Source organism: Cornus florida, unplaced genomic scaffold (assembly GCF_030987335.1).
Source record: "Cornus florida cultivar Cherokee Brave unplaced genomic scaffold, ASM3098733v1 CherokeeBrave_3.0.0_Hap2_Chr06, whole genome shotgun sequence".
Lineage (NCBI taxonomy): Eukaryota > Viridiplantae > Streptophyta > Magnoliopsida > Cornales > Cornaceae > Cornus > Cornus florida.
Genome location: NW_026775576.1, coordinates 42,288,208 through 42,302,044, shown reverse-complemented (window position 1 = coordinate 42,302,044; position 13,837 = coordinate 42,288,208). Strand labels below are relative to the sequence as shown.

At 36.1% G+C, this 13,837-nt stretch overlaps 1 protein-coding gene across 1 annotated transcript in view; it reads right to left on the bottom strand.

Annotated features, from left to right (window-relative positions):
- LOC132311372 (polyadenylate-binding protein RBP47B') overlaps window positions 1-2,435 on the bottom strand; it is a 36,476-nt gene extending 34,041 nt beyond the window's left edge. Inside the window, exon 1 of the mRNA XM_059809272.1 lies at window positions 2,068-2,435. Coding sequence (XP_059665255.1) covers window positions 2,068-2,268 — 201 coding nt within the window. The 5' untranslated portion in view covers window positions 2,269-2,435. The remainder of the gene's footprint in view (window positions 1-2,067) is intronic.
- Between the last annotated feature and the right edge of the window lie 11,402 nt (window positions 2,436-13,837).

Genomic DNA, 13,837 nt, shown 5'->3' with positions numbered 1-13,837 from the left:
GAATGCCGAGATTATCTTTAATTAGAATGAAATTACACAGTTATGGAATTACCCCTCTAATCTTTCTAATAATGGATTTATCCTTGTGATACCCCACAGTCCTCATCCACTTCACTCATTTGATTCCGCCGTCATCACAACCACCACCACCACCACCTCCCTCAACGCAACTCCTTAGTTCACGTTCTCCTCCTTTGTTCATTGAGATCAAAAGGCACCAAACATAAACAGTGGTTGTTTGTTTAGTGAACTCTTCATTTCTGAAAAACCAAGGGTTCAGTGCTATCTTGAGTGCACTGTTCATTATTTCGTTGTTTATTTAGTGCTTTGTTCGAAAAACACCAAACAGAATTGGGTATTGCACTGGACATTTTCTTTGATATCAACCTAGAAAACCTCCACCAGCAGAACACCAAAATAGAGAATTCCAATCATTATGCCAATTAGAGTGAAAACCTCTACCAGTAACTTCTATGTTCTTTGAAATCAACCAAGGCATGTCCTTCAGTAAAATGAAATGTGTGAGCCCGAACCTCATAAGAGATTCCATTTATTTCACCAAGTGAGTAGGCTAGAATCTCTGCGCCATGACATAAATTGGAACAGTATATGATTGTGTCAAGATCTGCATCAATGATCAAAACTGTTGCACTGTCACCTATCCCTTTTGTTCTCTCCTTTCTCTTTTTCTATGTTCTCTCCCCTTTCCCATATTGCTCTCCGCTCAGAGAGAGTGTGAGAAAAAGGATACGATGTAAAGAAAGAGAGGATGATGATGGTTGATAGTGGTGGTGGAAGTAGGCGGTCATGGCTGAGGCTTCAAAAATTCCATTGAGTAGATGGTGTACAAAAAAAAAAGGTGAGAGAGAGAGAGAGACTGTGTTTCTTAAAGGTGTAGAAATTTAGAGATTTCAATGGGGTTAATTCTGTAATTTCATCATATTTACAGTGACATCTGCAAATCATTTTTTTTCCAGCTATAATAATAAGTAAAAAAAATTTCAATTTGCATGAGCTGCTATGGGATGTTAGTAGGGCTCTAAGTCTAACAGGGGTGTTAGAGTAACATATATGAAAGTTTAATCTGTGGACGTAGGTGACAAACCTAAAGAGAGGTCATGGTTGTCTATCCTATACTATATATGCAATTCCTACTCTCCTGCTATGTTTTGTCAATAACTACATTCTTTATCCTATATTAAAAAGTGTTATTGCACACTTGATTAGTAGTAATCATGTATACAATGCTATATTTTCTTTTAAAAGAAAAGGATAGACACTTGGGGTAAGTTCATCTTCTTTCCAAGATTGTCAGGCATGACATTTTATATGCGTTTGTACTACAAAAACATTTGCTATCAACAACTAAGATGTGTCAATTAGGTATCCAAAATAATAATTCATGGTCAACACTTGCATTGTAGAAGTATCCACGCTTCTTATGCCAAGCCCAATAGTGAAAAAAGTTTAACATAAATAGAAATTATTCTTATATCCATACACATGAGAGAAACATATGAAGCACAAATGGGCTGAGGCATATGTAAGCACTGAATGGTTAAGAGGTGATGTGCGTCCATTATGCTTGTTCTACCGTCTTACAAGTACCTTTCACAATTATCCTTCATTGAGCTAAGTTTTAGTATTTATCAGATCAAAACTACTCCCTTATCCAAAAATTAAGGTGTTGGCCTAACATAACAGAGTACTTATATATGTATGCGTATGTATTGCACACTTCCAGTCCAGAACTGCTCATCTTTAATGTATATATTTCCATTCAGAGAAACACGGGCACAATGTAAAAGTAAAGCCATATCAATTATAACAATTGATGAACCCAATTACTGAAAAACAATATCAATTCTAACAATTGATGAACCCAATTACTGAAACAACACTAATTGATCAGAAAATAAGTATTTATCTCCAAATAGAGACACAATGAACATGCTAGACCCAAAGGGTATAGCGGAAACCACAAAGCAAGGAAGCTAAGCATCTATATATTTATATTTATATTTATATTTATATATATAGTCTGTAGAGAGAGAGAGCGAATGGGACCTCTCCGGTGTGAGAAAAGCAGTTGTGGAGGTAGGAGTCGTCGATCCAGTATTGTAAATCGCCAATCCAAAGGGTACGTACTTCTTCGAGAGAGGTAGGGTGATGGTACGATTGAGAAGATGCTGTAATGGCCGTTGATGGCTGGTGTTGAGCCTGCGCGCTCATCATCCATTGCTGGTGTTGCTGTGCCTGTGCTTCCATCTCTTTCTCACACAGTTTCTCTCTCTACGCAGTTTCTCTCAGTTCTCAGTTCTCAGTTCTCAGCTCTCTCCTTCTCTTGTACCACTGAGGAATGGGTTTCGAATTAACCCCAAGAGATGTGTTATAGGGCTGCAATCATCATGCGCTCGGATAGATGATCGAATAAGAAAAGACACGTTTGGCAATAATATTAAAAGCTTTGGTTTTTTTTTTAGGCTTTGTAAATCGGTGAGAAAACAAAAATAAGTGACAAAAACATATTTGTAAATTTTTGCACTATGTTGCATTTATTTTAAAAATAATAATTCAAATTAAAAAAGAAAAAGAAAAATTATTTACATTTTTTTATTTATAACAATAAGAACCAAACATTTTTCTATTGTTCACTGCTTGAGTGTTGTATTTCTATTCGGTTCTTGTTCATATTTAAGGCTATAGTTTTAGACAATTCACGCGTTATTGTATCATTTTGTACTAATTCTACATAGGTTAACTTTGGTCTTCCTTCTCACTAGTATTGGCCTGTGGACTTTACTTTGTCAATTTTCCCAACTGGCGCACAAGTGTTGTTTTTTTTATTATTATTATTATTATTATTATTATTATTATTTTTTCAACTCCAAAAACCGTCATCAGACTCATAACCAATTTTCTCTACTTTTATCTCTATCCAATTAGTGCCACTTTGCCCAACTCACACATGATTATTTTTAATTCTATCATATTTAGTCATATCCCACATCAATCTCAACATTTGCATTTCTGCCACACCAACTTTATGCAAATGCTACTTCCTAGCTACACAATGTTCGGTACTATAAAGTATGTTTAGTTTAATAATGAATAAGGCTGCAAGTTGGGTTAGCCCAACCCAGCCCAAGCCCAACCCAACCAGATTCAGGTTTTGGTTGGGTTAGGCCAACCTGATTTATATTCAACATGGGTTATGATTATAACACAGCCCGAATATTTTTGGACGAGTTGGGTCGGGTTGATGGTTTGAAAACTTTTTTTTTTTTAAAGTTTTTCGTTTTTGGAAATTTATATATATATATCTATATATATATATATAATTTGTTTTTAGCCTTCCCCAATCGCCTCTCTCTGAACTTGCCCCCCCCCTCTCTCTCTCTCTCTCTACAACAACTACAAACTACAAAAACTTCAAAGCTCATATATTTCAGTTTCATCTATCTGCAACAATCAAAAGTTCAAAACCCATATCGACATATCATTTCAGATTGTTCAAAAAAATCAAAAACTAGATCTTTCAGTTTCCATCGCCCGCTGTTCCAGATCGGGTTCGCCGTTCACCGTCGGCAAAGCTTCAACCGCTGTCTCTCAACTCTCAACCATTTCAGATCATTCAAAAAATCAAAACCCAGATCTTTCAGTTTTCATCGCTCGCCGTTCCAGTTCGCCGTTCGCCGTTCGCAAGCTTCAACCGCTGTCTCTCAACTCTCAAGCTTGCCCCCCTTTCTCTCTCTGCAACTGCTACCTTGAATGTATGGGGACGGTACACAGAGAAAGAGAAAGAGAGAAAGAAAAGAGAGAGAGAGAAAGAAAGAAGAGAGAGGAGAGAGAATGGAGGGGAAAAAAAGAAAAAAAAAATTATTTTATTTTTATTTTTGGGTTTTGGGTTGGGTTCGGGTTGAACCCGAGCCCAACCCGAATATGTCTGGGTTTTGACAAAACTCAACTCGAACATGAACCCGATTTGTAAACTTAAAGTCCAAATTTCAAATTTTCGGGTTGGGCTTGGGTTGGGTTGGGTTAGCTCGCCCAAGTTGCAGCCCTAATAATGAATATATGTGTGTGTGTGTGTGTGTATGTAGTAATATTATGAGACAACTGAAAATGCAAAGTTTTCATAGAGAGAGAGAGAAAGACAGATAGAGAGAGAAACTTTTTTCTTTTTCACTATCCCATTTCACTATACATGAAGCCTATTTATAGGCATATACTGAGGCTTCTCTTGTAAGCCAATAAAAACAATCTTACTCCGTACGCCAACAGGAAAGTCTTATGCCTTTAGGAATTCGTAGACCCCACTTATTGATATACATAACACTCCCTCTTTGGGTCCACAAAATTACACTAAGAATATACCTCGTTAAAACTTTGCTAAGGAAAACCCAGTGGGACAAAACCCTAGCGAAGGAAAAAGAGTACAGTATTCTTATGTATCTTGAAAATGGTATTACATAGATTAAAAACTGCCTCATTAAAACCTTGCCAGGAAAACCCAGTGGGACAAAACCTGGACAAAGAAAAAAGAGTACAGTATGCCAATACCTCTTCGATCAATTGCTCTCCCTCATTAGATCAACCCTGAAGATCCTTTAATTGACGCATTCTAATGTTGTGCACCAACTTCTTGAATGTTGTAGTTGGAAACATTTTAGTAAATAGATCTGCTAGATTTTCATATGAACGTATCTTCTGAATATTAATATCACCCCTTTTCTGGAGTTCATGTGCATAAAAGAATTTTGGTGAGATGTGGTTGATCCTGTCACTTTTAATATACCCTTCCTTCATCTGTGCAATGTATGCCGCATTATCTTCGTATAATACTGTTGGGCTTTCTTTTATTGATGAGAAACCACATGTTGTTTGAATATGTTGGATCATTGATCTCAACCAAAAGCATTCCCTGCTTGCCTCATGAATTGTGAGTATCTCAGAATGATTTAAAGACGTGGCAATCATTGTCTGTTTCATAGATCGCCATGATATAGCTGTGCCGCCACAGGTAAACACATATCCTGTTTGTGAATAGGCTTTATGTGGGTCAGAGAGATAGCCGGTATCTGCATATCCAATTAATTGAGAATTTGATATTTTTGAATAAAATAATCCCATATCAGTTGTACCACAAGATATCGCAATATGTGTTTGATTCCATTCCAATGTTTGCAAGTTGGTGCAGAACTGTACCTTGCTAATAAATTGACTGAAAAAATTATGTCAGGTCTTGTGCAATTTGCAAGATATAAAAGAGCACCAATCGCACTGAGATAGGGCACTTCAGGACCAAGGAGTTCTTCATCATCCTCTCGAGGACGAAAATGATCTTTCTTGATGTCAAGTGATCGGACAACCATTGGAGAGCTCAATGGATAGGCTTTATTCATATGAAAACGTTTTAGAATCTTTTCGGTATATGTTGATTGATGGATGAGAATACCACCTGTAGCCCAAGGCAGAATTTTGTCTTTCCGAAATCTTTTATTTCGAATTCTTTCTTTAAATAAGTAGCCGTCTTTTCGATCTCGTCCAATGTTCCTATAAGATTCAAATCATCAACATATACTGCAACAATAACAAAACCATATTCTGATTTGTTAATAAAAATGCATGGACAAATATGACTGTTCACATACCCTTTTTTGAGCAAGTAATCGCTAAGGCGATTATACCACATTCGTCCAGATTGCTTCAATCCATACAAGGATCGTTGTAATTTTATCGAGTACATATTACGTGGTTTTGTTTCAGGCATTTTAAATCCTTCTGGAATTTTCATATAAATATTACTATCTAGTGATCCATATAAATATGTTGTAACCACGTCCATTAGATGCATATGCAATCTTTCCATGACCACCAAATGTATTATGAATCTAAAAGTAGGTGCATCAATCACAGGAGAGTATGTTTCCTCATAATCAATACCAGGTCTCTGTGAGAAACCTTGAGCTACTAGTCGAGCTTTGTATCTCACAATTTCATTTTTCTCATTACGTTTTCGTATAAACACCCATTTGTACCCAACAGGATTAACACCCTTTGGTGTCTGGACTACTGGTCCAAATACTTCACGTTTAGCTAATGAATTTAGCTCTGCTTGTATCGCTTCTTTTGATTTTGGCAAATCATTTCTTCGTCGACATTCTTCGACGTTTTGAGGTTCCAAATCCTTATTATCAATATCAAGAGTAACGAGATATGAGAATATGTTGTCAACAACAATTTCATTTCTATTCCATCTCGTTTCATAATTTAATGAGATCTCATCATTTTCAGGTACCTTTACCTCATCAAGGGCATGTGCCTCATCAAGAGTATATCATCATTTGTTGCTTTTGCCTCATCAATATTTATTATTTTATCATTTTTAGGTACCTGAGACTCATCAAGAGCCTCTGCCTTATCAAAGGCTATTATCTCAGATTGATCAATAATATTTGTTGCTTCTTTTGTGGCCTCTTCAGGAGTGCCAGCTTTTCTTTGTGATTTCCTCTTACGAGGAGCAGTATCTTTTGCACCAAATGGTCTGCCACGCTTCAGGCGTGTTTTAGATGCATTTACTGCATTACTAACAGAAGGTCCCTCAGGGACAACAATTCGAGCTGGAATATTTGCAGCTGGTATATGTGATTTTATCACTTTCTTTGTATCAGTAAATGCATCAGGTAATTGATTTGCAACATTTTGCAAGTGAATGGTCCACTGAACTTCTCGTTCACATTGATTTGTACGAGGATCAAAATGAGACAATTCCAGGGCATTCCAAGTAAGATTACGTTGCTGTTGTGCCTTTTCTCCCCCTAATGGTGCGAAAACAGTCTCATCAAAATGACACTCAGCAAATTGTGCTTTAAAGACATCACCTGTAAGGGGTTCAAGATATCTAATAATAGATAGAGAATCAAAACCAACATAAATTCCAAGTCTACATTGAGGCATTTTAGTGCGTTGGGGTGGTGCAATTGAAATATATACAGCACAACCATAAACTCGTATGTGGGAGATATTTGGTTGTTGACCAAAAACAAGTTGTAATGGTGAGTACTTATGGTAAGCAGTTGGTCGTATACGAACTAATGATGCAGCATGCAATATAGCATGACCCTAGGCAGAAATAGGTAATTTTGTTCGCATAAGCAAAGGACAACCAATTAACTGAAGTCTTTTAATAAAAGATTCAACCATACCATTTTAAGTATGAGTGTGTCCAACAGGGTGTTCAACATTAATTCCAACTGACATACAATAATTATTAAAAGCTTGAGAAGAAAATTCAGCGGCATTATTAAGACGGATTGTCTTAATTGGGTAATCAGGAAAGTGTGCCCGTAATTTGATGATTTGAGCAAGGAGTCTAGCAAATGCAACATTACAGGTAGAAAGCAGACAAACATGCGACCATCTTGTTGAGGCATCAATTAAGACCATAAAATAGCAAAAAAGTCCACAGGGTGGATGAATTGGCCCACATATATCCCCGTGAATTCATTGTAAAAATGGGAGAGACTCAACAATGACTTTTGAAGGGGATAGTCTGATAATCAGCTTACCCTGTGAGCAGGCGGTGCATAGATGATTATTTGGTAAAATGATTTTTTGATCCTTTAGTGGGTGACCATGTGAATTTTCAATAATTCGACGCATCATTGTACTCCCTGGGTGACCAAGTCGATCATGCCAAAGCATAAAAAGTTTTGGGTCACAAGATTTTTTTATGGATCACAGCATTTGACTCAATTATCCTAATGGTTGTATAGTATAACCCAGAAGAGAAAATAGGGAATTTTTCTAATATCAGCTTCTTGCCTGAGGTAATGGAAGTAATGTAGAGATATTTCACATTTCTTTCATTTACGGTCTCAATATGATACCCATTACAACGCAAGTCTTTAAAACTCAACAGATTTCTCCGAGATCTTGTAGAATATAAGGCATCATTGATTTGTAATCTTGTTCCATGTGGTAAAATGATGTTGGCTCGTCCGGAGCCTTCAATCAAGTCGGTGGGACCTGATATGGTAATGACATTGGCGTCTGTCAGAGTTAAGTGGGAAAAATATTTTTGATCTTGAAGGATTGTATGTGTTGTTCCACTATTTGTAAGACATATGTTTTCACCATTTATTTTAGAACTAGTCAGATCCATTCCTATTCATGCAAATTTCTTTATCAGAAAAGAAACTTTTATAACAAAATAAGCTTTAATACAAGCTAGAAAATACAAGGAAAATAAAAATATAGTAGACAGAACATGAAAAGAAAATAAGATTAATTGGTGTGGACATTTCCATCACCAATCAGGAAGTTTATCCTTTCATCACGGTCCTCAAAAAAATCTGATACATCCAGATTTGTGATATTAACTGGCTCATTATGATTAATGAAATTCATTTCCAGATTTGTGGTGTCAACTGGCTTATCATGATTAAGGAAATTCATTTCCTTTTATTTTCCCTTTTCTTTCATTGAGACTTGGTAAAGTTCAGCCAGATGCTTAGGTGTACGACAAATACTTTGCCAATGCCCTGTCATGCCACACCGATAACAAGTATTATCGTGTGCCTTGGAAGGTTGAGCCACATCCTTTCCTTTTCCCTGTTTCATTTCATGATGATCTCTCCTTTGAGGATATGGTGTGGATCTCTGATTGCGAAAATGTGAGGATTGATATCCTTCGTGATAATAAGAATGATTTCTACCATGATCATATTCATTATTGTGGTAGTTATTTGTGCCACGACCATATTCATTTCTACCACCACGACCACGTCCATGTCCGTGTCCACGACCACGGGATGAGGCAATATATGTTTCAGGGATCGGTGTCGATCCAGTTGGACGGGACTGGTGGTTTCTCAACAAAAGCTCATTATTTTGCTCTGCCACAAGCAAACATGATATCAGTTCTGAATATTTTTTAAATCTATGTTCTCGATATTGTTGTTGCAAGAGTACATTCGAGGCGTGAAATGTAGTGAATGTTTTTTCTAGCAAAAGTTCATCAGTAACAGTATCACCACATAATTTCAATGTAGAGCTGATTTTGAATAGAGTAAAGTTATATTCAGCCACAGTTTTAAAATCTTACAACCTCAGTTGTAGCCAATCAGCCCTGGCCTTTGGGAGGATGACTGTTTTTTTATGATCATATATTTCTTTCAAATTATTCCACAAACAAAGTGGATCTCTTTCAGTGAGGTATTCAGTTTTCAGTTCCTCACTAATATGGCGCCGGAGGAAAATCATGGCATTTGCTTTATCTTGCAATGATGCATCATTGTTTTCTTTAATTGTGTCTTCAAGGCCCATGGCATCCAAATGGATCTGAGCATCTAGAATCCATGATAAATAATTTTTTCTAGAAATATCCAGAGCCATGAATTCCAGCTTTGTCAGATTTGACATTTTCATAATAACTAGATGTGACAACAATATAAAAATATAATTTACCATAGTATATAAATAAAATGACATTGAATGAAATAATAACATAATATAAATTATTTAAATAACAAAGATGGTAAATCCAGCCATAGTAAATAAATTATGAAATAATAAAGGCAGTAAAACCAGCCATAAAATATTAAATAATAAATGTGGTAAGACCGACCATAATTAGTGTATCAGTAAATAATAAAGGTGGTAGAACTGACCATAGTGTAAGCACATATATTATTTAAGTGAACAAATTTATTTTATGAATAATAATCTATAATTACAATTTTCTTACCATTTGGAATCAGAAATACTATTTTCTTTAATAAAGCAAACCAACCTAACAATCTATCAAAACTAATATCACAAAATAGATATATAGTTTGGATAGAGAGAGAGAGAAAGCTTTTTTTTTTCAAATCTGAGATGGATGGAGCTCGTGCTGATAACATATAATGAATATATGTGTATGTGTGTGTATATATATATATATATATGTAGTAATATTATGAGACAACTGAAAATGCAAAGTTTTCACAGAGAGGAGAGAGAGAGTGAGAGAGACGGGAGACAGAGAGAGAATGAGTATATCAGATAGAGAAAGAGAGACTTTTTTCTTTTTCACTATCTCATTTCACTATACATGAAGCCTATTTATAGGCATATACTGAGGTTTCTCATGTAAGCCAACAAAAACAATCTTACTCCATACGCCAACAGGAAAGTCTGATGCCTTTAGGAATTCGTGGACCCCACTTATTGATATACATAACAAGTTTTAAGTAGTAGTTATTGTTTTTATTTGTTTTTTCCCTCTTTCGGTATGGTTATTATTCATTTGTTTTTGCTATTAGTATAACTAAACAACTTTAGTGGAAAAAATTCAAAATTCAATATAATGTAAATACCATAAATGCTTGCAATCATTAAAACATTTTTATTTTTTTATTATAATTTTTTTTACTTAAAAACATTATACAACAGGGGCATGTTTGGAAATTATTTTTGTTTCGTATCTTGTTGGAAAAATGGTGAAAAACATAAATAAATACAAAATCATGTTACTACATTTGTTAGGTCGCATCCATTACATAAAAATCCAAATCTAGAAGCAAGAAAAATGTTTTCACTTGTTTTTGTTACTGTATTTAAGAAATGTAGAGAAATTGTTTTAAAAATACAATATAATGCAAACATAACTTTTTATTCTTTTTTTTTCCTCTTTTAATCATCCAAACATCTTTAATATTTTTATTTATCGTTTGGTTTGAAACATTGTGCAACATTTACTTTCTTGAGGAGTGGGGAATAAAAAAATGTATTTTAAATCCATTTTGATGGAAGGATAGAAGAATTTGTTGCATCAACAGACTACCCAGTGTGATATATACTCTACTTTATATGGCATTTGTAACGACTTGAACCCGGGGGTCTGAATCATTATCCGGGTCCTTAACTGAACCCGAGATCGTCTAGGGGCAACACGGTCATTTCTATTTTTAGAATGTGATTCATACACCTTACTAGTCATTACAGTACACCCTAGTACCTTGGATGGGCCAGGACTGGACAACACAGGGAGAGAAGAAGAAGCAGTGAAGCTATAGGTTTCGGTCGATGTGTACATGCCACACGTCGACCGATTTGGGTTGCATAGTGAAAGTTCCTACTGATGATATACGAGTCAACGTGTACCCACACGTTGATCGGTTCGGGGTTGATTTTAAGGCCTTTTTTAGTGTCCGGGCCGTCGGCAACCTTGATAGTTCATTTGTAGACCAAAATACGATGCAAACCTGCCCTGGGAACATGCATAGAATAACCATTCACCGACTTTAAACATCAATGTAACATTATAGAATTAATTTCGCACCCAATTCCTTCAATGATGCTAACATGGCTAGTGCTTACTTGAATTGCCATTACATAATTCATATTACAACAAAATAATTCCAAAAGAATAAGGTTACAAAACGAGGTCCTTAATGCCTCAAATGCAACGCTACAAAAGAATAGCTAGGGCTAAACATTATTTACAAAAGTCTACAAAAGAAGGTAATATCTACATCATCTATCCTTGGAAAGGTCCGTCATCAACCACGCCTTTGCCATGACCTATAAAATGTTAAAGGAAGGGGTGAGCACGAAGGCTCAGTAAATGTTGCCAAATGCGTCAATTTTGGACTCCTTTGAGCCACATGACACACCAAGGGATAAAAAGGAAACCGGGATCATGCTTTAGGGTTCTTATCATATTTATAACACAAATAACAATTCCATTAACCACATAACACATTTCAATAAAATTTTACATAGAATGAAATACAATGAACAATGTCCCCCGTACTTGGTCTTTATCGACCCTAACCCATACCGAAAATGCTAACCCACTTTACCGAGACGAGATTGATTAGCTATCCCTGACCTCTAAACCGACGACCATTTGGGGCCTAGTAATCAACTTTACGCGTCTTAAACCAGCACGCACTCCCTCTAGGTCAAGTTAGCATCGGACTTGCGAAATCCAATTCCTTTTTATAAAAACCCTTTTTCATTTCCCTTTTACCCCGCCATGCCATGCAATGTACTATCATTCATACTCTTAGCCCCAATTTCATCAATATAGATACAATGGTGTGTACATGACATTTTCAATGAAATGAACGTAGACATGGCATTAACAAGATATTAAGTACTAACATGGCATTCTTTACAATATAGCAACAATCGTAGTATCTTCTACAATGTGACCATAAGCATGTTCATCTCATCATTCATATACACAACCATAGTAACATTTAGAACTTCGCACCAATGGCATCATATCAATCACACATAAGCATGCTTAAATCAAATGAACACATCATCTTCTTCCAACTTGCAAATAAATCATGCTATAGCATTGAACAAGAAATTAGGTAAAGAACAAGATTGTAGTTCTCAACAAAAGGCAAAGTTCAAGGCATTAGAAAACCCCTACCTTAATGTCTTAGCCAACATAAACCTTTAGTAAGCCCTAATTTTTAAAATCCCCCAAACCCTAGCAAGATGGATGTTAAAAGATGGTCCTCTCCAAGCTCGTCCACTTTCCCTCCTATGACTCATTCAAATTTTCACTCTAAACCTCCCAAATCAAAGCTTGAAATAATGGAGGACATGGAGGTGTGTATATGCATATAGATATAAAGAGAGAAAGAGATAAACTAGTGAGAGAGAGAGCACTTGGCCGAAATGGGGAAAGGAAAGAAGGGTTAGTTTGGTCTTCCAAATGGTCCCATGGCCCAAAATATGCCAAGTGTCAAGCTTTAGGTGAATTTAACTTTTGGTCAACTTACCACCTTGCCCTCACTTAAATAGTTCAATGCCATCATTGTCCTATAAATATCTCCCCAATGTAGAGATATATGTATATGTATGTTGGACCAAGAGGGGGGGTGAATTGGTCAAAACCTTCTTCCTTGAACAGCTAAATAACAATTAAAACAACAAGCAATAAACACTACAACACAATTTACAAGGAAACCCACTTAATCAGGGAAAACCTTGGTTCTTGGCCAATGCCAATTCAATCATCCACTAGTTGCAAGCAAGCTATTACACACTCAGCTGTCTCACTCTCTGCACATACCCTTGTCACAGAAGTAGACATTAGTTTTCACACACTCTACTCACACACTAGCTCAACAAGTGTATACACACACTCCACCTGTCCTAGGCAACCCTGCCAGAACCAAACAAGCTCTCTAAGCTCACCAAATACATCATAGCAAATGTAAAATAACCAACACAAGTTCCTTCTTCAATTGAAATAAGGCTGAAAACACAAAATGCCAAGTTACCACTTCATAACATCAATTTTCAGCACTTAGATCTTGAGGGGTAAAATAAGAATTTTCTCACGAGTTTCATTCAATAGTATCATACTCAGTCTTCATTCATTGTGGTACTCATGTTAATGACAATTAATCACTGAAGTGCAGCATGAGTTAAGTATATAGAACCAATACCACCATTGTTTCAGCAAAAACACAATCTATGTCAAAGGGTTGAGAACTGAAATTTGCAGCAGACCAGTTTTCTATCACAAAGCCAACTTCAACATACAAGATTCATCAAAATACACTTACTAGAGGATTAAAATCTTATCATACAGTAAGGCATAATCAATCAGTACTTGAATCCATGAAAATCTCAGAAAATTAAGTAAAACAGATGAGCTCAATGACCATTTTTGATTTCTGCATGATTCCAACACTAATTCAGTACTGTGCAAGTGTAAAAAGGTGATTAATACCTGTGTCAACTCTCTGAAAAGACCTCAGCACCTCAGAACTAAAATCCAATACTCAATCCAGCCCATGCAGCAGTGAAAAACAGCAGT